This window comes from Trichosurus vulpecula, chromosome 1 (assembly GCF_011100635.1).
Source record: "Trichosurus vulpecula isolate mTriVul1 chromosome 1, mTriVul1.pri, whole genome shotgun sequence".
NCBI classification, from domain to species: domain Eukaryota; kingdom Metazoa; phylum Chordata; class Mammalia; order Diprotodontia; family Phalangeridae; genus Trichosurus; species Trichosurus vulpecula.
The window spans coordinates 451,061,000-451,088,863 of NC_050573.1; the positions used below are offsets into that span (position 1 = coordinate 451,061,000).

General features: G+C 37.5%; 1 protein-coding gene across 2 annotated transcripts in view; it reads left to right on the plus strand.

Moving 5' to 3' along the window:
• VCAN (versican) overlaps positions 1–27,864 on the plus strand; it is a 135,034-nt gene that overhangs the window by 101,314 nt on the left and 5,856 nt on the right. For both annotated transcript variants that reach the window (XM_036765059.1, XM_036765057.1), the window contains one exon: positions 923–1,005. In XM_036765059.1, the coding sequence (XP_036620954.1) occupies positions 923–1,005 (83 nt within the window). The remainder of the gene's footprint in view (positions 1–922; positions 1,006–27,864) is intronic.

Sequence of the window (27,864 nt, forward strand, 5' to 3'; positions counted from 1 at the left end):
TGGATTATAGGTGAAGTTTTTGGTTGCAACATGATTCCACACTCTCCTTCACTTCCCAGAGATACCTGACATCACTCAGAAAACTTATGGCATGATACAGTGGAAAAAGCCCTGGATTTGGAGTCAAAGAACCTGCATTTGAAACCAGGCTCTGCTATTTTTGACCTGGGACCTGACTTTGGACAAGTTAATTGGTCTCTGTGGTCCTTAGTTTCCTTGTATATAAAATGAGGAAGCTGGAGTCGATGGCCTACAAGGCTCCTTCCAGCTCTTAGCCTGAGAGCCTCTAATTATATTTTACAAGCTGCACAGACAGGTCTTGGATCATGAGACAAAATCCATCTTATTTTTTCTTCTTCCAGATGACTAGAAGGTCTTTGCTAAAAGTTTGATAGTTGCATTTTTGACGGGCAGAAAAATGTCTGTTCTAGGTGTCCATTTTGGAGTGAGAACAAATGTGTTGCTTCCTCAGACCAGGTTGGCATGGAATCTGGAATATAACTTTGGTTCCCTGAAATTTTTGTTGTCTTGTCTGGCTTGTTTATGTTATATCACTGGAAAATTTCTATTATAACTGAGAGAAAATACTTACTTAATTTCAGTCAACTGCTGAAATGATTTCTCTCAGCTAATTGCTACCGCCTGACATTTTAGAGTTCCAAAATGAGTTTGTAAGTTAGCTGGCCAGTTTAAAGCATATGGGGCTGAGGAAAAAATATAACCAGTACTATTGCTGAGGAAAAAAAGGATTATTGGATGGTAGCCCATGAGTGCTTTTTATGAGCCCCTAAAATAGTTCCAGTTAGAGAAGAGGAAATGTGATTCATTCCAAAAATAATTTTCTTTTGATAAATTTTCTTCCATATATGGGAAAGTTAGTTAAATATACATATACATATCTATGGTGTTTCCTGTCCCTTAGGTGTGGGCCATGATTATCAGTGGATAGGCCTCAACGATAAGATGTTTGAGCATGACTTCCGTTGGACAGATGGCAGCACACTGGTAAGACACTAATAGAAAGGCTCATTCAATTTATTTCAATTCAAATAAGCATCTATTAAGCAACCACTATGCACTAGGTGCTGTACTAGCCTCTGGGGGCCATACAGAGACAAAACCAGAGACTCACTGCCCCAAAGAAGCTTATAGTCTACTGGTTAACTCTTCAGGTTTCACATCTGTGAGATTGGTGCTGAAAGTTTTTCTGCTATAACATATAAAGAAACCATACTGGAGAGAAATCAAGTTATTTGAGGAGGGTCACACAGACTTGTCCAAGTTTTTGTAGAACAATAAGAATCAGACCCTAGAATTGACTCACTACAACCACCACCCCCCCCACCAGCAGCAGCAACACCGCCACTGCTATTATCATTCTAGTTTTCTAATCACCTCCCTACTCTGTTCTTTTTAAGAGCAGGATGTATCAAATCAGGTTCCCAGTAAAATGAAAAACTAGCCCCAAACTCAGGAATAGTATAGTAGTTGGTTGTATACTTTTACAAAAAATTGCAAGACTTGCCATGGGTCTGACTTTCAGACGGGTCACCTTTTCTCTTTAAGTATCAAAGTAAAAATGAAAAAAAAAAAAGAAAAACTATAGGTATGAGAGGGGAATGTTTTCTCTTTTTCTCCTGAAATATTTTAAACAGACACCTACTTTCAAGCATGGTTCAGTTTTGTCTAGACAAGAAATATTCTCTCCCATTCAAAAAATGGCTGATTTATGATAGTGTGAATTTCCATCAATCAAAATATGTTGATTGGGTAATACTACTTTTCAATTTATTTTTCTTGTTTACTGTCTATGTTGTATTTCTTCTTAAAGAAGTTGAATGTCTTAGCCTTAGCATGCCCTGCCCACACTAACTGAACTGAGTTTCTCTAAATAAAACAGGGACAAACTTAATGACTCATTGCCAGTAAATACTTTTAGAAAGTTATGGTTTGATAAGGTAGTCAGAATGGTACAAACAAAATTCCTGACTTAGAAAAAAGAAATAAAGGCCAAATATCAACTTGATTTTGAGGTGATTCTTGTGAATTGCTTGGACACTTTAAATTTTCTATTCCAACTTTCCTGTGTTTAAATTATTGGCCTAATATAATGGTGCCACCCATGTGAATTCCATGAATTTGGGGAAATGTGACCATTTCCAGATCCTAAAGTGATGTCTACCATAGGCACTTTAGCCTATATACTTAGGAAACCAACACAGTTTACAAACCAATTTTAATTCTTAAAACTGTGAAATAAGTAAAATCATAGGTTCCAACTGATTTCAAACTGGAAAGGATATTAGAGATAATCATCATATTTTACAGATTTGGAAACTGATCCTCAGAGACTTTAAAGGACTTGCCCAAGGTCATAAAACTAGTAAAATTTGGAGGTGAGACTTATCCTAGTTTCTTCTGACTCCAAGGCCACTATTATTAACACTAAATGACACTTGACTTCAGCAATTCCGTTGGTACATATGTGTATATCTAGTCCTCTCTGGTCAGTTATATGTATAGTTAATTTATATGCTTTGTTCATTATAATCATGATATGTTATTATGTTTATTCTGGTTTTGTTATTAGTTTGAAAGTCCCTCAAAGGTAGGGACTATTCTTTTTACTTCTTTGGGGAAAATAGGACCTTGTCAAACTATGTATTATGTGAATCTTGTTGACTGACTGTTACTAGAAATTTTTCAAGTGTTGGGAAATATTTATTGAATTGTATTATCTTTGGATAGAGATAGTATTTGTTGAAGAGGGGGATATATCTGAGCATCTGAACTTTAGGCATTCTGGTGAAAGGGTCAAGGAAGGAAGGAAACAAGCATTTATTAAGCACTTGCTGTATGTCGGGCATTGTGTGTAATGCTTTCAAATATTAATTCATTCCATCTTCACAGCAATTGAGTAATCTGAGAGAAACATAGATGTAAGTGACTTTCCCGGATTCATACAGCTACTAAGTGTTTGAGGCTGTATTTGAACTCAGATCTTCCTGGCAACAGGACCAGTGTTCTATCTACCGTACTACCTAGCTGCCTAGCTTGTAAATAGTTAGCTATAAACTCTAAAAAGCAATTGATAGCCTATGATTATGCTATAAACAGGACTGATCTGGGCTAAGATAGGGAGAGGTGGCTTTCCTAGGTCTCTTGCTATGGTTGATGGGGGAGAGAAAGGCTCATCTAAGGAGAGTGACAGTCTAGCAAGGCCTATGGCAGTCTCCATTCATCCTGTGCATACTAATTAGCATACTAATCCTTTGCTTAAATTATTGGGCCAAAGTAACATCTCCACTCACCTGAATTCCCTGAGTTTGGTTCCCCAGGACCTGGGGACCAACACCAGGACAAAGATGGAATTATGAGAAGGTAAAACAACAGAAATGTATTTTGACAAAAGGAGGGGTGAATAAAAACATTTGCTGCCAGGTAGGCAAATTGTTGGGATTCATAAGAAATAGCTGAATGGAGAAAAAGGCTATATTTTAAGTGACTATATACTTGAATAAATCTATATATTTTGGAGGTTGCTACAGAGTTAGGACTCCTATTTCAATGAACTCACAATCTCAAAACTGTGCCTGTAGTGTTATAGATCACATCTCAGTCCTGGCCTCTCGTTTTGAGCAGCTCATTTTCATTAACAATAATAATAATAATTTGCATTTAGATACTGCCGTAAGGTTTGCAAAGTACCTTACAAATTTTATCACATTTGATCCTCACAACAACCCTAAGAAATAAGTGTTATTATTATCATCATTCCTTTTTTACAGATGAGGAAACTGAGGCAGACAGATTAACTGACTTGCTCAAGGTCACATAGCTAGTAAGTGTCTAAGGCAAGATTTGAACTCAGGTCTTCCTTGTTCTAAGTTTAGGGTTCTATCCACAAAGCTACCTTGAATAGAAGATCCACCTAGTGCAACGGAGACTTTCCTCTAGTTCTTTTAATGATATCATGGTTTATTTCAACATTGGAGATATTCATTTGTCATACCTCACTCTTGCTCCATGACTGGCCCACCTCATGTTCCAGTCATACATGTCTTTTATATCATCTGTGCCCTCTGTCGTAGGCAAGTCATTATTGCTCATATATTGCAGCTTGCTTCCTCCCCCCACACTCCTTCCTGTGGCCTATTGTCACCTTTACCTGTACTTTTTCCGAGAGGGCTGTCATCCATGATCTCTGTTTCTAAAACATACACACATACACACACATGTGTGCACAGACACAAAACATAGACATATACACATATATGTATATATACACATACATGGTTGTGTATACATGTATGGATATGTTTATATATGTGTATGTAAATGTATATGTGTGTATGTGTGTATATATGTATGTGTGTATATTTACACACATGTCTATATATGAATAAACTCTATAAATTGTGCATTCAACTATGTTTCATAACCAGGAAATAGATATTCTTCATCTATTTGGTTTTTCCTGCGTGTGTAATTAGATTAAACCCTTTAGAGTGCGTATAGCTCTTATTTGGGAAGCTTTGAAATGTTCCAGGCTTTAATCAGTATAATGTGATTTGCAAACAGGAGCATCAGCAATACTTCATCATCTATGAGGAACAGAGAAAGAATCTTTCTCTTTCCACCTACACATATAGATTTATACACATATATACACTCACAGTTCACTCAAATATCTGTTCAGTAATATATTCATATGCATGTACATACATAAAACATATTAGTGTATATGTGTGTACAGATAATTTAATATAAATATGCATATACAAACATACATGCACCTTCTACTCAAGATGGCTGGCTCAAAGCACAATTCTCAGTTTCACGGGTAGCTGAAAATTCGTCTCTTCATGCCAGATGAGATAGGGTACAGGTGAGACAGGATAACTGGATTAACTTGAAACATTTGGTTTTGATTCTGTCTAATTAACCTGTGCAGGCATAAGCTCAGTAGAGTTCTGTTCTTATTTATCCTTATTAAAGAGAAAAAAATTACTGTGAAGAAAACTTGTTAATATTTCTTTAAATGAGGATGAGTCTAGAACTGGTAGAGAAGAAAAAAGTAGACTCTGGTGAAAGATGGAATCTTTGTCATCTTCTCCAAGCTATTTGTGCTGATCTACCCCCTGAAACGTCAAGTGGAATGCATACAAAAACAAAGTCCCTCAAATAAACCTTACAAGCTTATCCAGAAAAGTTAAAGTTGACACTTACTTTCCTCTTAATTCTTCCTTTGTGAAAAATAAAAGTGCATTAAGAAGTGTCCCTTAACTTTGAACATTTTGGAGCAGGAAAAGACCATCTGTCCAACAGACTGTCCTCCCTCCCAACTTTTTTTTTTGACTGATCTCAGTCCCACTTTCCTGTTTTTTAACCACTATTGTCCCCTCCCCCAGTCTCCTTCCCTTAGAGACAGCCTAGGTGTCCCTTGGGCTCATTTGTAGCTGTTTCTACAGCTACTATTCCTTGTAACTTATTCCATATGTGTGTCTGTCTTTGTATCAAATAGTACTCCTTCCTTTCTTTTCCTTCCATTCTCTTTTTTCTTTCTTTTTCTCCCTTTCTCCCTTCCCCTCTCTTTTTCTTCCTTCTTTCTTTTCTCCCTCCCTCCCTCCCTCCCTCCCTTCCTTCCTTCCTTCCTTCCTTCCTTCCTTCCTTCCTTCCTTCCTTCCTTCCTTCCTTTTTTCCTTCCTTCCTCTCTTCCTTCCTTCCTTCCTCTCTCTCTCTCTCTCTCTCTCTCTCTCTCTCTCTCTCTCTCTCTCATAATAGCCTTTTGCTGGAAAATAGTATATGCTTTCTATTAGAATAAGTTAACTTCATTGTGTTCTTTGCAGCACTCCTAGTGTGTTTTGGATTTTTTTTGCCCTATTTATTAACGTAGGATAATTACTCTGACATCCTTTCTGGGAGGTAAGACAGCACTGTTTTTCTGAGAAAAGTATAATGCTCATCTTTCATATTAACTACGGCATATCTGTGGTATTCACTCCTGTTACAACCTTGTTTATCTCTATGTGCAGCTGTGTTAGGATTCATAATTTCAGTAAATTCTTCCAAAGAAATCTTCAAGTTACATTTCTGATAAGCATAGTGACTGATGATATCTTGTTTGGTATAAATAGCTGTGCTTCATTTCCATATTAATTAAATTATATTTGTATGTATTAAACTATCTGCTAGCATCTGGCCAAGTTGTCTAAATGGGTCCTAGTCTTCTGTTTTTGATTGCCTTGTTCCTCATTTTTGGCCCTTTAATTAAATTATCATTGACAAATTCTAAAGTCTTATCATTGACATTATCATTCAGATTACTTAGATACCGTATACCTGTTATTGTTACTTTTAAGGAACTTTCCAATTATTTCTCTTGGAGGGGTGGAGATCACATCAGGCATTTCACAAAAGAGCACTCATGAATAAAATTAGTTCCAGTCTTGCTCTTGTAATTAATATTAAAATGAGAAAATGCCAACCTTGGTTACTCTTTTTTAAAGCATTTTCATTTTCTGTCACTTTTTTTTAACCTGTTATTCTTTAACTAGGCCATTAATCACCAACAGGGAAACTTGGCTCACGCTTTATTGTAAACTTTAACAAATAACTTCTACAATGTCCACAACGAACTTAACTTGTTATCATGGTAATAATGCCTTCAAAGAGTTCCACCAAGTTAAATTAGCCAAGTTAAATATGAATTCTTATTGACTAACCTAACCACACTTGACTTATCTAGCTTTTGTTCTATCAGGTGGCTTTTACTCTCTCTTTTTATTGCTAAAAGAATGACTACTCTAAAGTTTGCCTCTTGTTCTATTTTTTAGTTAAAATTCTTCAGTTTGAACTCTTTTGTGACCTTTACCTAAAGAAGACATTGCCTCTTTTAAAGTCACTGAATTTTAAAAATGTCACTCCTATTTACTTTATAACAGACCTAATGAAAGCTCTATTTGATGAAATAATATTTGTAAAAAGAGCTTAGCTTAGCACAGTGCCTGGCACATAGTAGGCATTATATAAACAATTATTCCCTGACCCCTCCTAGTGAAATACGCATTGGCATAATTGACTGCAGAGATTATTTTGGCACAGCTAGCATTTACATAGCACTCTAAGATATGCAAAGTGCTTAATAAGTATTATTTCATTTTTATCTTCATAACAACCATGGACAGTAAGTGCTATTAATAATCTGTAATTTATAGATGGGAAAGCTGAGGCAGATAGAGCTTAAATGAATTGGTAGGGAGACACAGCTAGGAAGTGTCTGAGAACAGGTTTGAACTAGTTCTCACAACTCCAGGACCAGACTCTAGCTACTGTACTATCTAGCTGGTATCTCCAACTAAAATGTTATGTCTTAAAATCCAACATTATTTACAAAATAGAAAGCATAAGTGGATCAAATGAAAGAGTTTGAGAAATAAGAGACAAGGATTTATAAAATCCAAGGTCTGGTTATTACCTGGTACTTTGCATCTTCCTGAGCAGGACTTAACTAAAATGATCCTAAAAAGTTAGTTACTACCTTTTTCTTTAAAATAGCTTGACAGGAAGTTCTTCTCACCTATTTGGTATCATGATACAATACTTTATGACTCTTTTCAACAAGAAATATTTCCCAGTAATACTAATGTTCAGTGTGGGGAGGGAGTTGCCTAATGGGAACCCCATCATTTGAGCACGCACAGCATTTTCTGATGCAATTTTACATGTGGACACTGAGTAAGCCTACTTTTGAAGTAATGTAGTGACTAACTCTCTGCTCTGGGCAGCCAGGTGCACAGTGGATAAAGCACTGGTTTTGGAATCAGGAAGACTTATCTTCATGAGTTCAAATCTGGCCTCAGACACTTCCTAGCTGTGTGACCCTGGGCAATTAGCTGGAGAAGCAAATAGCAAAGCACTCCAGTGTCCTTGCCAAGAAAACTCCAAATGGGGTCATGAAGAGTCAGACACAACTAACAAAACTGAGTAACAAAAATATTCTAGAACATGCCTGGAAGCAAGCTTATTTAGTTTATCATATATATAGTAAGAATCAGTGCTACCATATTGCTTCCTGTATTGGATTTATATTGTATCTTTCTTCATATCAGCTCACAAATTTTTATATACTTCATTTCATTTATTCTTGCAATATTACTTTTAGGTAGGTAGAGGCCAATTATTATTATCTTTTTTTTTTACCAGAGAAGAGAAATACAAACTTTTAATTTTTTTCCTTTCAACACAACATATTTTTCCAGAGCAAATTTGAAATACAGACACAGTATCATACCAGCAGAAGAAAAGCTAGAAATTGGACATAAGAATGAACTACATCTGTTCTGAAAGGACAGCATAAAGGGAAAGAGGGTGGAGAAGCAGGGAAACAGCAGGGTTAGCCAGGGCAACATCGACCAAGGACCTGACTGTATCCTCTACAGAGCAGAAATGCACCTGGCGGGAACAGAACTCATTTTCCATGCACCTTTGTGGGTATGGAATTCTGTAGGGACTGGAGGAGAGATAGGGGTCACACGAAGGCTGGTAGTGCAAAACATTGAAGTCACGTGATCCTGGAAAAAAGGGAAACTTTGGTGAGCCACAGGTAGCCTAGATGGAGCTGTGCATCATTTGGGTTGCTTGGCATTCTCAGGGATTGGAGGCAGTACAGAATGACATTGATCCCACCTCCTCATGTTGCTGGGATGAGGAGGTAGATGGCCAATGTCTCCCTGACACTGGCTTGGATGAAGGACAGCTAAGGGAGCCCCAGAAGGAACACTGGGGGCTTCTGTGTCAATTGGCTGACATAGAGAGCAGAACCTGGGCAGTCTCTTAGAGGGACCACTTTCTGCTGGGGAGGCCAATTATTATTTTCCCTACTACGTAAACAATCTGAAATACAGAGAGCTTAAGAGACATTTCCAATGGCACTGGAGAACTCACCATTCACCTTGACTCTGTCTAGTGCTTCATACAAGAATTTTTCATCTGCTTTCCTATCCTGTCATAAGCAGAAATGGAAAGCTGCTTTCTATCGCCATCCATACAATTTTACTTCACAAATGTGATGGCAATTATTTTCAGTCTTTACTATACTTTTTATACTATCTTACAATAATTCTTTTAGGTAGGTATACATATGATCATTTTAACCATGGATGGGGAACCTGTGGCCTCGAGACCACGTGTGGCCCTCTAGGTCCTCAAGCGCAGACCTTTGACTGAATCCAAGCTTCAAAAAATAAATCCCCTTAATAAAAGGATTTGTTCTGTAAAACTTGGACTCAGTCAAAAGGCCACACCCCAGGACCTAGACTGCCACGTGTGACCTCAAGGCCACAGGTTCTCCACCCTTGATTTTGACAATTATGATAGCAAAGACAAATAACAAAACAACCCAGTCAGCTATTTAGCCTTTTCCAACCTTACCTCAAGTTCTTTCCTTTTAATCCTTATTCTCCTTTTTGCCTCTGACTTATTAGTAAGGCCTCAACTTCTCTTGCTTCTCATTGTATTTTTTCTTTTTATCAGTAAGACATTACAGTGTCATTCAGATTAAAACAATAGCATAAAATAGATGTAAATGCTTTGCAATAAAAGTAGCAAATTCTTATTATCTCATATTAATATGCCTCTATCTCTTCCATGGATTCTTTTGCATTGTTTAGCAGCACAGAGCTAAGTACTTTTTGTAGATGGGTTTCCAACTTAAGGGGGAAAGTTGAGACAAGGTGCCAGATGTGGGCTACTTCTTGTATTGTTCCTGTTTGACACTTAACAAAGTTAACATAAATTCTGGTAGTTTTTAAAAACACATGTATATTTTGCTTTGACTATTACCACTGGCATTCTAAGGAAAGAACCACTTTTCTGAGAGTTTGCAACTTTGAAAGAATATCTTTGATAGCTAAATATATTTTTGATCATTTACATTTCATAGAATTGCTTAGCTTCCTGATATTTTTTCAGTTACAAAAGTCATCCTTTGGTCAGTTTTCTGCCTTATATCTTTTGTTCATCACAATGAAGGTTTTGTTGTTGTTGCTTTTAGTTATAGAGAAAATATTGAGATTCCAAAATTTCTGAAGGTATACACCATTGCAAACCAGTCTTAAATATAAAAAAAGAGTTTATTTTCAAATTTATTGGAAAGAATGAAAATGTACTTCTTGAAACAGAGTGCTTCTGCTCAGCATAAATGTTTACCTCCGAAGCTTTTAACACCCTCTCCCACTCCTCCACAAGAAAAAAGTAGTCATAACGGAAATGATGCCACAGTTTTATCAATAGCTGTCCCAGGGGCACCACTGTTAGAAACCATGTGGACCACATTATCATGAGTCTATCCTCAATTGTACTTTTATTTCCAGTAGGAAAAAACAGAAGATACAAAATGTTAAACCTTAGTTGTCTCTGTGTTTGGGTTACTTGGGTGCAATTTTTTTGGAGGAGTGTAGGAAACATTTAACTTAACCACTCAGTGTGCTGCAGGAAGATTTTTCCCCCTTCGGCAATTTTATCAAAAGCAGCCACATATTCTGTTAGCAATCAGACTTTTTTTTTTCCATTTATGTCCCAAACAGAGTGAAGTAAAGAAAATAGTTATTTCTAAATGTTTCCAGTTCTTTATTTTCTTTCTAGATTGTTCAACCATAGATGGTTTCCTTTTTGAATGCCAGTTAAGATAGAGCTATGGACTGCTGCCTACTGGACAGTCTCAGAGTATCATACATTTGTTCCCATGATTCTTCTTCCATTGACAGAGTTAACCAGGCAGCAAAGGTATCAACAAGACCATTCCCTCTTCCCCACCCCCACACTACCCCACTGAATAGTATTTTTTTCCAATTACATAGAAAGATAGTCAGCATTCACTTTTATAATAAGGTTTTGAGTTCCAACTTTTTCTCCCTCCCTCCTCCCCAAGGCAGGAATCAATCTGATATAGGTTATACATACATGATCATATTAAACATATTTCCACATTAGTCATGTTGTAAAAGAAGAATCAGAACAAAAGGGAAAAACCACAGGAAAGAAAAAATAAAAAACAACAAAAGAAAGAGAAAATAGCCTGCTTCGATCTGCATTCAGACTCCATAGTTCTTTCTCTGGGTGTGGATAGCATTTTCCATCACGAGTCTTTTGGAGTTGTCTTAGATCCTTGCATTGCTAAGAAGAGCTAAGCCTATCAAAGTTAGTCATCGCACAATGTGGCTGTTACTGTGTAGAGTGTTCTCTTGTTTCTGCTCATTTCTTTCAGCATCAGTTCATGTAAGTCTTTCCAGGTTTTTCCAACAGGGCCATTTTTAAACCGATGTGGGTGAGTTTGATGGCAGAATCATGCTAATAATTTTAATCAGATGTTTTTTCACACTGTTTGCTAGTTTTGCTTAACTATTTTTCTTTGTTATAAGGAAAGCCTGTTCTACATAACACCATGATGAGCAGAAATCTGCAAGTACTGGGGCCCTCATCATGTTCATGTATAAGTCAGGCCTCCCAAAAAGCTCGGTCACAATCCACCAAAAGTTTTTAAAGTCTTTCCTTGGTGATCTCTCAGCCAGATGTTGCTGTCATTTTCTCTCCTGATAACCGGTGATTTCATGCAGAACTCAGAGAGTTTGCTGTCAGTATTTTCCCCTCACTCTTTTGTGATGGCAAACTAGGCCATCTTTTTTCTCAATTCTTACCTAGCCCATAATCATTAAGTAGGCTTTGCCTCAAACAAACAGAGACCTGGGAAAGACCTTAGCTTAAAAAGTCTGAGGTCTCCCACTGCATCCTGGGCCATTGCCAGTCATCTTGACTTATGTCTCACCACTGGATTCTGATGACTCTGGAGGATAGAGTGAGGCTGATGACTTTGTGCAGCTCTGTCTCAATTAATTCCCTTCAAAGTCAAGACATCACCCTCATGATATAATTAGTCCTCTTAGAGAATGAAGAATGAACAACAACAATCCTACTCTAAAATAACCATAAAGCTTTCTTTTTTTAAAAAACAGTTTCATTGAAACTGTTTTTTAAAAATTTGTCAACCTAATTTCCCAACATCCTAAGTTCCCGGTTAATTTCCCAACATCCTAAAAAAAAAAGAATTCTTCCTTACAACAAAGAAAAATAGTTCAGAAAACCAATCAATTGTCCCAAGAACACATACAATGCAACATTTCGTACTCATAGCCTACCACCTCTCTACCAACAGGAGAGAAACAAGTTTCATTTTTAGTCCTTTGGAAAAATGATCGGTGATTTCAATTAATCTAAATTATGGTATGTGGTGTTGTTCAACTAGGTGGGACACTGGATAGAGTGCTGGAGCTGGAGTCTGAAGGGCTGCCTCAAAAAGTCACTTAAATTCTGTGTGCCTCAGTTTTCTTACTTATAAAATGAGAATAATAATAGCCTCAGCCTCCCAAGTTTGTAGTGAGGATAAAGTAAGATAATACATGTAAAGTGTTTGTTGTTGTCGGTCATTTTTCAGTCATGTCTGATTCTTTCTGACCTCATTTGGGGTTTTCTTGGCAAAGATACTGGAGTGGTTTGCTGTTTCCTTCTCCAGCTCATTTTACAGATGAGGAAACTGAGGCAAACAGGGTTAAATGACTTGCCCAGGGTCACATAGCTAGTAAGTGCCTGAGGCCAGATCTGAACTTGGTCTTCCTGACTCTAGGCCCAGCACTCTATCCTCTGTGCCACCTAGCTACCCTTGTAAAATGCTTCGCAAACCTTGAAGCATTATATAAAATGCTGGTTATAATTATGATGATGATCATCATCATTATATTGTTCTCTCAGTTTGGCTTTCCTTATTGTATATCTGTTCCTACTGTCTTTCCATGTTTCTCTAAAATCTTTATGCTTAGTCCTCATGGCACAATCATAAAACTTTAGGGAGATCAGAAGTAGACCAGGAAGCCTTGCTACAGAAAGACTAGGACTCAATAATTTAATTGAAAGCCTAAGTTTACTTTTAAGATTTATAGAGGTGGTTAGAAGGCTTGGTGTATTGGGAAAATAAAGAATTTTATCCTTACCCTATTTTTTTTCTACTACAGCAGTAACTGTTTCTAATAGCCTCCTTAACTGTCAAAGTACTTGATGTGGCCCCTCTGCTAGCAGTTATTCTGTGTGTTCTATCAGAAAGTGGTCATAGCCGAGCCACGTTGACTTTGGTAGTTCAGGTGCTGCAGGAAACTTGGCAGTAGACAGACACAAGCCTTTCCTTCTTTTCTTAAGGACCACATGATGCTCCTAGTTTCTTATAATCAAAAAAGCAAAAAAAAAAAAAGACTTTTCTCTTAGTAATATGTCAAGTTATGAAGTCAGTACTAGGAAAAGCACTGGAATATAATCCGCAGACCTGGATTCAAATGTCAGCATTGTTACCAACTAGTTATGTGACTATGGACAACAGATGTCTTCAACTCTCTGACCCTCAATATTCTCATTGGTAAAATACAGATAATTTCATTCATACTACTAGCTGCTCGGGTTTTCTGTGAACAAAACATTTATTGAAACTTAAATCTCTGCATAAAAGTGAGCTATTACTCCTCCTTCTCCTCCTCTACTACTACTCTACTACTATTACTACTCTCCTGCTACTAATACTCCTACTACTCTACTCCTACTTCTACTATTCTCCTCTTCCTCTACTCCTCCTCTATTAGTACTCTACTCCTACTCCTCCTCTCCTCCTACTTCTACTACTTTACTCCTCCTCCTCTTACTATTAGTACTCTACTCCTACTCCTCCTCTACTGTAGGAGTAGGTTCTACTGCTCTACTCCTCCTCTTTCTACTACTACTCTTTTCCTGCTCTTTCTCTACTCCTACTTCTACCGCTCTACTCCTCCTCTTTCTACTACTACTCTTTTCCTGCTCTTTCTCTACTCCTACTTCTACCGCTCTACTCCTCCTCCTCCTACTACTCTTTTCCTACTCTTTCTCTACTCCTACTTCTACTTCTCTACTCCTCCTCTTACTCCTCTACTCCTACTTCTACTACTTTACTCTTCCTCCTCCTACTCTACTGCTACTACTGTACTACTACTATTGTTATTCTTGCAGTTAGTAGTAGACTCAAAGTGCTAGAAATCAGCATCAATGGACATCTTCCTTTGTAATGCTAATGGAGTCGTGTTTCTGTTACTTCATAGGGATGATGTAGTTAAGGAATGATCAAGCAGCCCAGTGCTATAGTTAAAGTAACATTCTTGGAAGATGACAGGAGTTTTGTTCTTCAGTAAAAATCATTTAGCATTGGCAATCAAAATCAGATAATTGCTTTCTTTGCTCAGGGTCTGGTAGGCATATGGGGAAACAGGATAGTTGAACTATTTGCTGTCACCCGGAGACTCCCTTTACTGTTCCTGAGATAAATTGATTTGTTTGCCAAAGAAAGTTTAGTGAGAAAAAACAGCAGTGAAGAAATAATCTATTATAGGATGAAGATAGGAGAAAGGGAGGGAATGAAACACCCTGACCTTAAGCCTTTATTCTTCATTCAAGAATGTATTATCATTCCCTTTCTAGAAAAACAAAGGTTCTGACCTCACCTTCTATTCCTTCCCCCTTTCCTCCACAACCTCTTGTTTTAAGTAATCACTGTTTAAATATATCTAAGACAAATAGAAGCAGTATTCATTCTAGTTCTTGATATTAGGTTTTAGAATATCTTATATTTGAGTCAAATTCCTGGAGTTATGGTTCTCTTTAGGTGGGCTACTGTTGTTAATTTTTTTTTAAGATTGGGTCTAACCATCTCACCTAGGGTAACAGTGCAGGATTCAGTCATATGCCCATTCCTAACCTGGGAGCTACTCTGTTTTCCATCTGGGCCTGATTGACCCTCCTTAGAAGACCTGATACTTCTCACTCTGGAGGGCTCACCATATTAATGTCAAACTTAATGTGGACACCCAGCTTAACCAACAACAGCACAGAACTCAAGAGATGGGCCAACCTCAGCCTACTCAGTAGCAGGGATTACAGGCATAGGTCACCACACCCATCGGCTTCTGTTATTTTGAAAGAATGATGTAATTTCATATTATCTGGCCAAAAAAATTATTGTATTCAGAGTTTGGCATTTTTCCTACTACACTTTACCTAAAAATTCCCAATTTTTTCAGTATATTTACAGTCAAGCGACGCAGACTCTGTTACATGCTGCGCCATGTGGTTTTAGTCCTCCTCAAGCTCTGTCCTAGTCTCTGTAAATTAATTTCACTGAAAATCAAAGCTAATTCAATTATGAGACATTATGATCTAATAGTTATACTAAGGGGGAATAGGCATTTAAGAAGAATTTGACAAAACACAAAATAGAGTTCTTGTTGATTCCTTTCTGATCAAGTCCAATGAAATGAAAAGTATGTTTGAGTTGGAGGAGATCATATATGTAATCTATTCTGATACCTTCATTTTCTAAAGGAGGAAATTGAGTCTCCAAAAGGTAAACTAGCCTGTCCTGAGTCACAGGAAGCACTGGGTCAGGACTTGAACCTAGGTCTTCCTTTCTGTGCTGATGTCAACCACACTGTCTGAGGTGTGAAGGATGAGTTCATGCATACATAATACAAACCTATATGCATACATAGATATGCTTATAAGGTGTTATAGGAGTTATCTAATGTCCATCTTATATTATATATGGATGCCTGTATGTATACCTCTCTTTTTTTCTCTCTCCCTCTCTCTTTCCCCCTCTGTCCCTGTCTTTCCCTCCTTCCCTTCTTCTCCCTCTCCCTTCTTCCATCTCTCTCTCACTCTTTCCCCTTTCCTTTTTCTCTCTCCCCCTCCCCTTCTTCCTCCACCTCTTCCTCCCCATTCTTCCTCCTTCCTTCTCCTTCTCTCTCTCTCTTTCTTTGTCTCTCTCTGTCTGTCTCTCTGTCTCAGTCTCTCTGTCTTTGTCTCTATCTGTCTGTTCCTCTCTGTCTCTCTGTCTCTGTCTCTCTCTCTCTGTCTCTCTGTCTCTCTTCCCATATATGTAAGGATGTTACAAGGGTTATCGAACAAATTTTTTTAAAAGGCACAACAAATGATCCTATATCCCCAAATGTTCCAAGTATGAGTTTATAAGGGGATATATCTGGAAGGGCCTTTTATTATAGTTCGGTTAGTGACAAGTAGGGCAGCTGCTAAGAACTAATCTAGGAAAGGGGCATTTTGTAATTAAGATACTCTTCAAAAATCATCTTGAACCAACTATGAGTACCACAGTGCTTTCCAAGACTGATCTATGGACTTTGAATTGTCACAGGATTTAAATACTGCAATTAGTTTGGTGTGAAGCATAACCTTGGGAAAGGCCAGAAAATGTGGTGTTGCTCTTGGCAGGTTTTCATTGTATTTGGCCCACTAGCATTTCACCATTCTGACTTGTGCAAACAAGCACAGCAGTAAAGGGGTCCGCTGGAACCCTTCATGTTATAGATTAAGTGCATATAGCTACTTCGGCCTGTGCCTGAGGCCTCCATCTCACTGTGGGAGTTATTCATATCCTTTGGAAAATGCTGTTGATAATTAGTGCTTTGTATGGCAGTGAGCTCACTCTATTACACAAGATTAGTGCTGTACTAAAGAGCTGGCTAGTGTCTGTGGCCAGATTGTCTGTCCTGCACAGGGGGCTGCCAGCTAGGAAAATAATGGCATATTGCCACTTTAACAACCGTCAGGAGACCCCAAGATAGTTTTTCTTCCTTTCAGCTTGGAGCTGTTATGCTTCATGTTTGTAATACTGGACTTTGGGTTGCTAGTGTTAGGTGGTGACCTCCAAACAAAAGTTTCTTTCTCCTTTCAAATAAAGTGCTCTCTTTTTCCCTTTGGTTGTTAATGAATCAGAGTGTTCAACTAAAAGACAACAGAAAAACTATAACCTCCCGTAAAGAAAAAAAAATAATCTTTTTCAATGAACACAGGGATCAGAAGAGACTATAGCTGCCTCATGGGGAGGCCAGTTGTCTGCGCAAGTTAAATAAAACAAACGAAAAAGTACCATAGGCAGATTGCAAACAACATGCCTATTGTGCAATGGTTATAGCCCTCTTGGGAGAAAGGGATTTCAAACTCACCAAATATTTTGATTTCAGCAATAAGTAGTCATTATAGCCCCCTTGAAGATAACCATTTGACCGGCATTACATTCAGAATCCTGGAGGTAGCCCAGTTATTATTCAAACTACCTCGTTTAACGGTAGAGGTATGGTCTTATCACAGGATGTTTCAAGCTAGAAAGAAGTGTTCTTAGAAAAAAGAAAAAAAAAACATTCTGCTTACACTTTACTTTTCCATTGTGGAAGCTGTCTCATTACTTTGGGGTCCTATTCTGTTTGGATTTAGACTCAAGCACCCATCACATAAAAATGGCAAAATTGGTAGTAGATGAGAGTACTCAAAGCTGTGATTTTGAAATTGAGGGTTCCTATCTTTTACTTATGTATCATTTTGAATAGTTTCTTGGCCAAACTGATCGAGATTTACATAAAAAGAAACTAGCCACAAGTTAGACCTAAGAATATAGCTTTACTTCCCATGCTATTTTCAATTGAAAAGAAAAATGTTTGACTTTTTAACAAGATGGAAATAAGGAAGTAAGTTGTTGAGGAAATTCACTAACATTTTAATCAGAAATAGAGGAGAATTACACCATGACTCCATGGACTAAATTTCATGTGACCAAAAATTTTGCTAAATTGTTTTGCTTACAATCCGTCCATCAAGCTTGGAGGGTTTAAATGATAGAGTTAGAGATGCACTCCCAATACTTCCTCACACTCTACTAGTCACCAGTTGATGGCTCCATGCTGTAAGTAATATAGAAATCTTTTGTTCATCCACTTTGGCCATAGGCACCAATCAATATCTTAATATTTTCTCTTTGTCATAATTTCTTTGTGACTAATAAGGTTATCAAGCGGCCGAGTGGCAGCTTGAGCCTAATGATGGATAGACATCACCACCTAGTGGCCATACCACAATTTACCGTGCTGGCAAATTTTAACTGCTTATTATTATACTATCTTTTGGCTGCCTGGTTCTGTCTGTTCACATTGTTCTGGAGAAACTCCTCATGAGTTAAGCTGCTTTTGAATCAGGTTATGAAATCTCAGTGTGGATTCTCTACATCATTATAAACCTAAACATTCACTATGAAGCCAGCAGATTTATCAATTATGTGTTGAAATTAATGAGGGTTGTCAATTGTTTGCTAAAACCTCAGCGACTGAGGAAAATTTAAGTGATAACTTTCTTATCCCTTGAACTCAGACACTGTGATAGGATACAATGAAAAGTTTTACTTAGCCAGATTCCTTGACAGACCCTAAACTAGGTGAGCCTAGAGGGCTTTGTGGTTTTATCGTGAAGGTTGTTCAAAGTGTTATAAATGAACAGAGCTGTGGCGTGGTGGTCCATTCTGTTCAAAAGAAAACAACAGATAGAATTTAAATTATGGCTCAAAACTTCAGCTAACCATAGTAATGGCTTGGATTGCCAGGAGCTTTGCACATATTATCTCATTGGATGAAATCTAACAATCCTAGGAGACAGATGCTGGTATTTTCCTGATTTTAGAGATGTGGAAACTGACTCTATTTAGGAGAGGTTAAGTGACTTGCCTAGGATCACACAGATTTTTAGTGTCAAGTCTTCTAGACTCTAAGTCTAAAGGTTGGTCCCCTCCACCACCTAGTTGACTATATAAATATTATTAATAACATATCCAATATGCTTATTTCACTAAACACATGTACTAATTACCTATGTGATATGAAGAAGTCACATCAGGGACTCAATTTCCTCAACTGTAAAGTTAGTATCTTGTTCTAGATTGCTTCCATAGCACCTTCCAGTATGCTGATCCTATTTTCTAGTATAATATATGAATATACTACCATTTCCAATGATTAACTATTTAATTAAATCTTTTCTCAATGCTAAAATATATGGTGCTTAGCTAGCCATTCAAGGAAAATGCCATATTAATATATACATATGATCTGCACCTATAGCTTTCTTTAAAAAAAAACAAACCAAAAAATCCCATAAAGATTATTTTGCTGGAGTTCAAATCTTCATCTCATTTCAAACCTTTTGGATCACTTTACACAAAGAGCACAGATGCACCAAGTATCAACCTTGGTGGTCTTATGTTGCCAAACAATCTATCATTATCTCTCACGTTCAGCATTTTATTTATTTATTTTGGGGAAGTGAGTAGTTGTTTGTGGAAGTTCATTTAGCCAGTTGGCTCTGAGAAATATTTTATACCCACTGGAGAATGGTAAATCCTTCTCATTGGAACTCTAAACATGTTTATTCAATTGATGTGGTAGCAATTCCATCCTTTCTCCATGCTTTGAAGAAAGTATGTAAGTTGGTAAGGGTATGTTAGGCTTCCTCTTAAGGTATTTCTCCTTTCTCTGGATCAGGGTGAATACTACTGGTTTTATATATCTCCACATCTAACATCCTTACCCCTATCTCTTATCCTTATCTCTATCTAGATATAGATATAGTCAATAAACATTTATTAAGCACCTACTATGTGCCACTTGTTGTTGTTCAGTCATTTTCAGTTATGCCTGACTCTTTGTGACCGCATTTGAGGTTTTCCTGGCAAAGATATTAGAATGCTTTGCCATTTCCTTCTCCAACTATGTTAAATGCTGGGGATATAAAAAAAGGGAAAAACTGTCTTGTTATCAAGGAGACTTAGAAGTAAATGGATATAGATATTTGTTCTTGTTCAGTCCCATCTGACTTTTCATGACCTCATTTGGGGTCTTCTTGGCAAAGATATTGGAGTGGTTTGCCATTTCCTTCTCTAGCTTATTTTACAGATGAGGAAACTGAGGCTAATAGGGTTAAGTGACTTGCCCAAGATCACTGAGCTAGGAAGAATCCGAGGCCAGATTTAAACTCGAGAAGATGAGTCTTCCTTATTCTAGGCCTATAACTCTATCCAAAGTGATACCTAGCTCCCCTGGATATAGATATAGAACTATGAATACATCCATCCATACATACACATATATATCTGTGTATAAGCATATGTAAATCTATCTATCTATTGGTGTATGTACCAATGTGTATGTATGTATATATATATATATATGCACATGGTTTCATACATACATATGTATATGTATATTATATATATTCCACTTAATTCAATTCAGCAAACAATGGAGCACGTATTGGTATCCATGAGACATCAAGAGATATCTAGAAAGGCCAAGAACATGTTGAGTTGGTTCCCCCTAGAGGATTTTTAGGAGGATATGACCAAAAGCTGTGCCAGATGAGAGACAAGGGATGGGTTAGGACCCATATCACTCGCGAAAGGAGCTACATGGGTGAGATGACAGACCCATCAAAGAAATAAAAAATGTGGGAGGTGCTTTTTAACATAAAGTTTTCAAGTTTTCTGACAAGCCCCTAAAAGACAGTGTCTCTCAGTAGTAGCTTTTTTCATTTGTACTCTACCTGTCTCAGACACTGCATCCTATGAAAAGCTATTTCCCACATTGTTGTTGTTTAGGTTTTTTTCAGTTGTGTCTACCTGTTGTAACACCTTTTGGGATTTTCTTGGCAAACATAGTGGAGCGGTCTGTCATTTTCTTCTGCAGCTCATTTTACAGATGAGGAAAGTGAGGCAAACAAGGTTAAGTGACTTGCCCAGTGTCACGCAGCCAGTAAATGCCTGAGGCTGCATTTGAACTCAGGAAGATGAGTCCTTCTGACTCTAGGCCTGATACCACCTAGCTGCCCCATTTCCTCCCAGTTGCATTATAAAGGATTCTCTGGGCAAGGGGGTTTTCATAGTGACTTGTATTTAGAAAGGCAAAAAAGGAATTTCATTTTCCTATAGTCTTGCATTAACGGAAAATGCTTGGTGCTTGTCCTAAATGACCTTCTTTCAGTAAGTTTTTAAATAAGAAAATTAAGGCTGCCTATTAATCTTATTTCTGGTGGACCATTTCTTTGTCTTAATGGTAGAGTCATGGGCCTTTGCACAAGGAAAAGGTCACCTGATTAACTTCTCTTTTCAACTTCAGTTTGTTTTGTTGAAGTTCATTCCACAGGTTGTCTTTTGACTATGTTGGAATTTTAAAATCCTGGCCATTTATCACAAAAGTCCACTTGGAGTGTATTTCAGAGATAAAAGGATGACTAGTAACTCTGAATGACAACAGATATCTGGGAGGCTGAGCAAGCAACAAATTCACCTTGATAGAATGCAAACACAGTCTGGCTTTAGGAGGTTATTCATTACCTTTGGGAGCAGAGCTCACATACTGATTGCATGAAGATACGCCTAAAGAGAAGTGGAAATATTCTTTATTAGAGAGGGTACTTCTGAGTGAGAAGAATCAGCCATCATCTCTCTTATGATGGTTATATATGTTTTTTCTCGGTATTCGATCTCTTTTCTCAGAGAAGCGTTCTCTTCAAAGTATCCCTTGAACAATGCTATTCAATATAAAAATGCTTTCTGTAGAAGATGGACCTTTTTCATTATTGTTGCCTTTCATGTTAATGGGAAACTCAAGTGTATTATTTTTGTTTTCTTTGAAGCAAAGAACAGGTCCTGTGGAATAAGAGAGTATAAACATTTGTCAAGTTTAAGACTAGCTTTGATGATAGCTAGCTTGAGTCTGGTTTGAGTTTTTCAGAAAAAGAATCAGTAATAATTTCCCTGGTTTATAGAGACAGGGAGAATTCACATGAAGATATAACTATATAGCAGAGCTGTTGGACTTGGGCCAGTGTTTCTTGGATCCCTTTATGGATCTGGCAACTGATCTTTTTGGATGGACGTGGTGAAGGAGCAGAGTGGTGGAAATGAATAATGACTGAAACCAATTTAGCTGAAATTTATCTTTTTGGGATGCAGTATATTTTTTGCAGAGGTACAAGAATGAGTTGATAGAGGGCTGTGTTTGAAGTTAGAAGACCTGGGTTCCAGTCCTACTTCTTACATACACTAACTGTAGGATTATAGGCAACTCGTTTAACTTCTTAGTACCCTAGGAATTCTCTAAGCCTACAAATTACAAATGAGTCAGAATGGAGAAAATTTCCCTATACTGATAAACTTATATTCCTAGATAAATAAATACAATATTTTTACTAAAATTGAATTGAGTTTAGTGAACATTTATAATTTACTGTGTACAGGGCACTGTGCTAGGCACTACAGGAGGCATAACACATTGTTCTTTCCTCATGGAATTTACAGTCTAATGAAGTGGATGGGTGGGGGAATGAGACGTAGATCCATAACTTAAATACACAGTCGTACATGATATGCATATTACAGGTGAGGTCTGAGGGGAAGATTAGGACTCACTGGAGTAGATGGAGGGATCAGGGAAAGCTTTGTGAAGGAGGTATCACTTGAGTTGGACTGAAAAAGATGGATATGAGTTCAATGGGGAAAAGAGAAGCAGAAGATGTATCGCCCAAAAAGAATTCGTTAAGCAGAATATTAAAGGGGAAAGATGAAACTAGCAGATACTGTGGCTGATTTCACAGACAGTGTTGGTGCCTGACCTAAACCTTGGATGAATCCATGGATGTGTGGAGGGAATGGCTTCCAGCACGCAAAATGGCCTGTGAGAACTGGGGAAGGTGCAGTTGATAGCTTGGCTGGAATGCAGAAAAGTAATGGGAGGTAAAGTGGGAAAGGTCAGTGGACATGCTCAGATGCCAGGCCAACAGGGAGCAACGAACTTGTTTTGAGCTGGGAAAAGATGCGGTCAGATGGCGTGGGGGTGAGAAAGCACAGAGTGTGTTTGGGAGGATGGTATAGAGTTTAGTTTGGCTGTAAGCTAAAGCAAGTGGCAGGGAGACAAGGCAGGAAAGGGGGCATTATGACAGGTTGGGAAGTCTTGGGAAGTCAGGCAAAGGAATCTGATCGCTTAGTAGAGCATAATGAACACTGGAGGTTTTTAAGCAGAAAGAAATGACCTGATCACTGGATAAGGAAAATTAGTCCAGTGATATATAAACTTAATGTTGATAAAATAAAATAAACTTTGTTAGGTAATAATCAGCAGTTCTAACACATTTTGCATTTACACACACATAAATCAATTCTTGCTAACTTCTATGTGGATTATTTAGTCTGATTATTTGCAGCAAATTTTCAATCTAAATTTGGTTTTCTCCTACAACACACTTTGGGCTACTGCCCCATCCAAAGAACTGAGGGAACTGAAATTATTTATGCTTATGTTGTATTTATGGGATTTGGGGTTAAAGGGGCCATTCTTTCCTCCATCCCTCACCAAAATAGATAACATAATTAACTATTTTTTTAGGTTTCATTTTATACATATAATTATAAATCTAATTTTCATTTTCCCTTTGGGAGGAGAAGCTTGAAGGCCTTATATACAGCTCAGGCATGGCCAGCGAGCACCTGGTTAAACAGAAGGAATGACCATTGCTACTTTCAGGCCTTTACACTCCCAACATACACCTCGTATAAATGCTTTGGAATTATTGTGAACATATCCATGTAGCTTGAGAAAAAGGAGTGTATCCATATAATACCAGCTGGAGACAACTTTTCGTTCTGTTCCCAGGAGAGTAGAGATTTTTCTGGAAGAGCTGCTGATACTCTCCAGTTGATCATTTAACTCCCAAGGGAAGAGATAAATACGAGGTGGTGGAGTTCTGGTCTACTCTGCCCAAGAAACACACGTTCCCTGAAACAAAGGGGAAAGATAATGTAACTTGTAGATCATGAGCTAGTCTGCCATATCTATTGGCTTATAGGTTCTTTCCTCACACAAATTCTGTGATGTAAGTGGTACAGATATTATGATCTCTATTTTAGTCTAGTTTCTGATGTAGATTGATTTTATTTTAGTGCTCATATACATAAATGGTCATGTTTTAATTTCTGTGGGTTCTTCCTTCACTGAGATGGATCATAATCCTTTCATACTGAGGCAGATGTTTTAATGCCATGGCTAAAGACTGCCTATACCCTTCCCTGTGATAAGCTTCTCTTATCTTCAGACAACAGGCATATTATCCATCCTATCCTGGACCTCATAGTTTGGTAGGATCTTGCAGGGATTCCATAATGCTTGCAGAGTCTTTCAGAACCCAAGGCCACTAGCATATCATCAGGGCAGAATTTTAGCAGTAGAATGATTTTAATCATAAAAATATGTTCTGTGATTCTAAGATGCATATTAGGATTTTATATATACATATTTATGTATATATATATATGTATGTGTGTGTATGCTTATTCTCCTTATAAGTAGCATTAATGAAACATTAATGACTACAGAAGATCGGGCGGAGACAGAGGTACTCATTTGTTTAGAAACCCAGGATTTCCAAGGCTCCAAGCTTGGCAATGTTGCTGAGACAAGTCAGAGCAACCTAGCCAAGATAAATCCATGCAGTGATGTAGCTATCTGATAGGAGGCAACAACAGTGTGATATGCCTGTGGATATCAGACATTCTTGTAAAAACCACAAAGCTGAGATTTGGTCTTGCACCACTACGCCACAGTTCTGTTAAATAACAACCCAGAACACAAGTTTTAAATAGCTCTCAGTGCCAAGAACAATTCCCACCAAAGGCTATTAAACTTTTAGCCAGAGGCCTGAACTGGACTTGCTTTATTCTTGAAAATCAAGCAATGGAGGAGTGATGTAGCTAAGTTCATTTCAGCATGAAAATGAGATCTTAGTGGTTCAAGATTGATAGGAAATTTATGCTGCCCCAAACACTACAGTTAATTGAGTTTAATAACTGGATGCCTCATCCACTGAATGCATGTTCTAAGAAAAGGTCATAAGGGAAATATGCAGCCTTTCTAATAGTTTCATCGATTATCAGGGAGGAAAAACCTAAGATTTTCTGGTTCATTTCTTCTCCAATGTGTATACGAAGGCCACTAGGAGGTAGTTTTATGGTGATAGAGAAGTGCTAAACTTAAAAAGGTTATTTACTAGTCTACAATAGGCTCTGAATTTTCAAATAAAATTGAAGAATTGTTAGAATGATAAGTCTTTGACCAGAGAATGGATTAATAATGGGTTTTACACTCAATCTTTGTATAAACTCCTTCTGATTTGGTCTTTACTTTTATATTGCTCTAAGCTCTTTTGCTAATGATTAGATGGTAACATACCAGGAAATGGTTATATATAGTTTTTCCCACCTTTAAAAAAATTGTTCTTGTTTTTTTCAACTTTTTTTTAAAGGAGAAAAACTAAAAGCAAAAGCTGAGGGTTGTGGTTTGGATTGAGGGAAGAAGGGTAAGCACAGTAAAAGAAAATAGTTGGAATTAAAAGGTAACAAAGGTTAGTGCAAACATTGGTTTCTACTGAGTGAAGAGAAGCTAATCAGAAATTGCTTCCTCTTGGTCCTTCCCTTGTAGCTTCCCGGGAGGTAAGACAGGGGTTCCCTAATACCTGCCAATACAAGGAGTGGGAGGGAGGGGACAAAAGAGTTCTATTTTGGTAGTGTGATGCTAGGTTTAAATATTCCCAGGCCTTGGGGAAGTGGGGAGTATGGAGTGGAAGAAAGACTGCCTATGGGGGAAGCAAAGCACTCATCCTTCCTGGCATATTTGCCTAAACCTTCCTTCTTGCTTCTGGACATTTATACCATCTTTTGAAGACTGTCTTCACAATATTGAGAATCACTTGTCTCTGGCTTGAGTGCATGATTGGACTGAAGTTCTTTTGCTGCATTAAAAACAAAGGAGACAGGAGAGTAATGAGAGGAAAGAAGAAGGGAGAAGAGAAGAGAGACAGATAGAAAGGAAAATGCACAGTCGTTAGGGAGGCAGTGGTAGGGGATGAGTTACTGAGTACTTTGACTTCCTTATTCCTCTAAGATGAATAATAAGCAATTTCAAATGGTAATCTTGTTTTGCGATGCAAGACAGACATATCAGCAAAAGAAGTCACAGGAGTCAGTATTTCTTGAATTGAGATCCAGTTTTTTTCCCTTAAAGAGTCAGTCTGTCCCACTAATATAACTGATTACATAACTTAAAAAAATCCAAATAGTATTTTATGCATTCATCATTTTCAAAGAGTGACATTTTTAAATTAGCAGTTGCCTTTGACTCAGTATTTAGTCTAAGCCACACATTGACACAAATAGTGTTTATATAAGAAAGCAAAAGCATTGCTAACATGGCATGAGGTAGTAGGCAAGGATGGTTATCAAAAAAATAAGCTGTTCCTTGTATCTCATTTTATAAATAATTTGGGTGAGTTGAGTGTCCAACACAACAACCTTCCTTTGATGAAGGCACATAGAGAAGTAAACCAGAATTCACATTTTCTGATAGCTTATATAAATGTGAGAAAGGCAGCATGGTGGTGTGGATATAGAGCTCGTCTCAAAGTCAGGAAGACCTGGGTTTGAATTCTGTTTCCAACCAACAGTGACCATGATACTGAGCAAGTCCCTTAACTCTCAGCGGCCCTTGGCAGTTCTCTTAGACTCTGAAGAGGGAGTTTCCTTTCTGGCAATTCTCTACACTAATGATATCACATTTCCAGACCAAAAATTTGTGTATGTATAAACTTGCACTGACTCAGAATCTTAGAGCTGGGAACAGACCTTTGAGGACATTTAAATCAAATCATACATCCTCATGTTTAAAGCAAGAAACCTGAGGGATGGAGAAATGGTTTCTTTGTCTAAGATCATTATTTACTTGCAGAGCAGCAACAAGAAACCAGGTCTCCTAAGTGCCTATACCTCCTTTGGAAATAGCTGCATCAGCCAGTGCATTATAAAGAAATACTGATAAATAGAAGTATCCATAGTATGTTTTCATATATATAAGGTATACATATATGCACACATATACAGATACCATGAATATATGTATGTGCAAAATCATACTATAGGTGTATATGTATGTAAAACAATACTATACATACTTCTATTTATATATACATATTTATTTATATTATCTATTATACTTCCCTCTCCACATCTTTATCTATATCTATCTGTGTCAAATGGTGACCTTCTATAGTGCAGGGTGGGGATGGAAGGAGAGAAATAGTTCAGAACTTAAAATGTAACAAAAATAACTAAAATTTAAAAATAAAGGAATCATGCTTTTACGTGGTACAGAAGCTGTGGTACACAATGCTGACCATCGGTTTGAAAGGTGGGAAAAGAAATTGATTATATTTATTAGTGGCCAAATGAGTGGTAGTTTATAGATAAAAAGCTGGAGGAATTATTGAGTTGTCATCAAGTTGTCATCAAGATGTATAGCATCATGTCAACAGCCAGGATCAAGATTTTCACTTGGATGTGCTAATCATTGCCAATTTTTCTTAAAATTGATTATTATTCCATCATTCATAGTGGTTACTTGTTAGTGAAACTTCTTTTTTATCACATCAGTTCTGATCTGAGAAAATCAGAGCATCAGAATGGTGGTCTATCAGCATAGCTCCAAGTGTGCTTCCCATAAAAACAAATGGCATGTGGCTCTAAAATGCTTCTAGAAGAACAAGAATCAAAAATATTCTGACTGAGTTAAAATCAAGAGGTGAGAAAAGATTAAACATGGCACTTTCAGACTTCTGGGAATCAGCTTCAACTAAGTCTCCAGGAAACGAGACATAACATGTGCATGAGCAGCAATAATTATAGATTCTAAAGAAATTCCGCATATAATAACAAATATCCCGAAAGACAAGGAATTTTATTACAGGAGCTTATAAACTTGGTGAACAGGCAATTTGGGGGATATTATGTATACTTTCCATTAACTATCCAAAGCTCTTTTTCTTCAACACTCCTACATCAGTTTATGATGAATAGGCCCTTAGAGA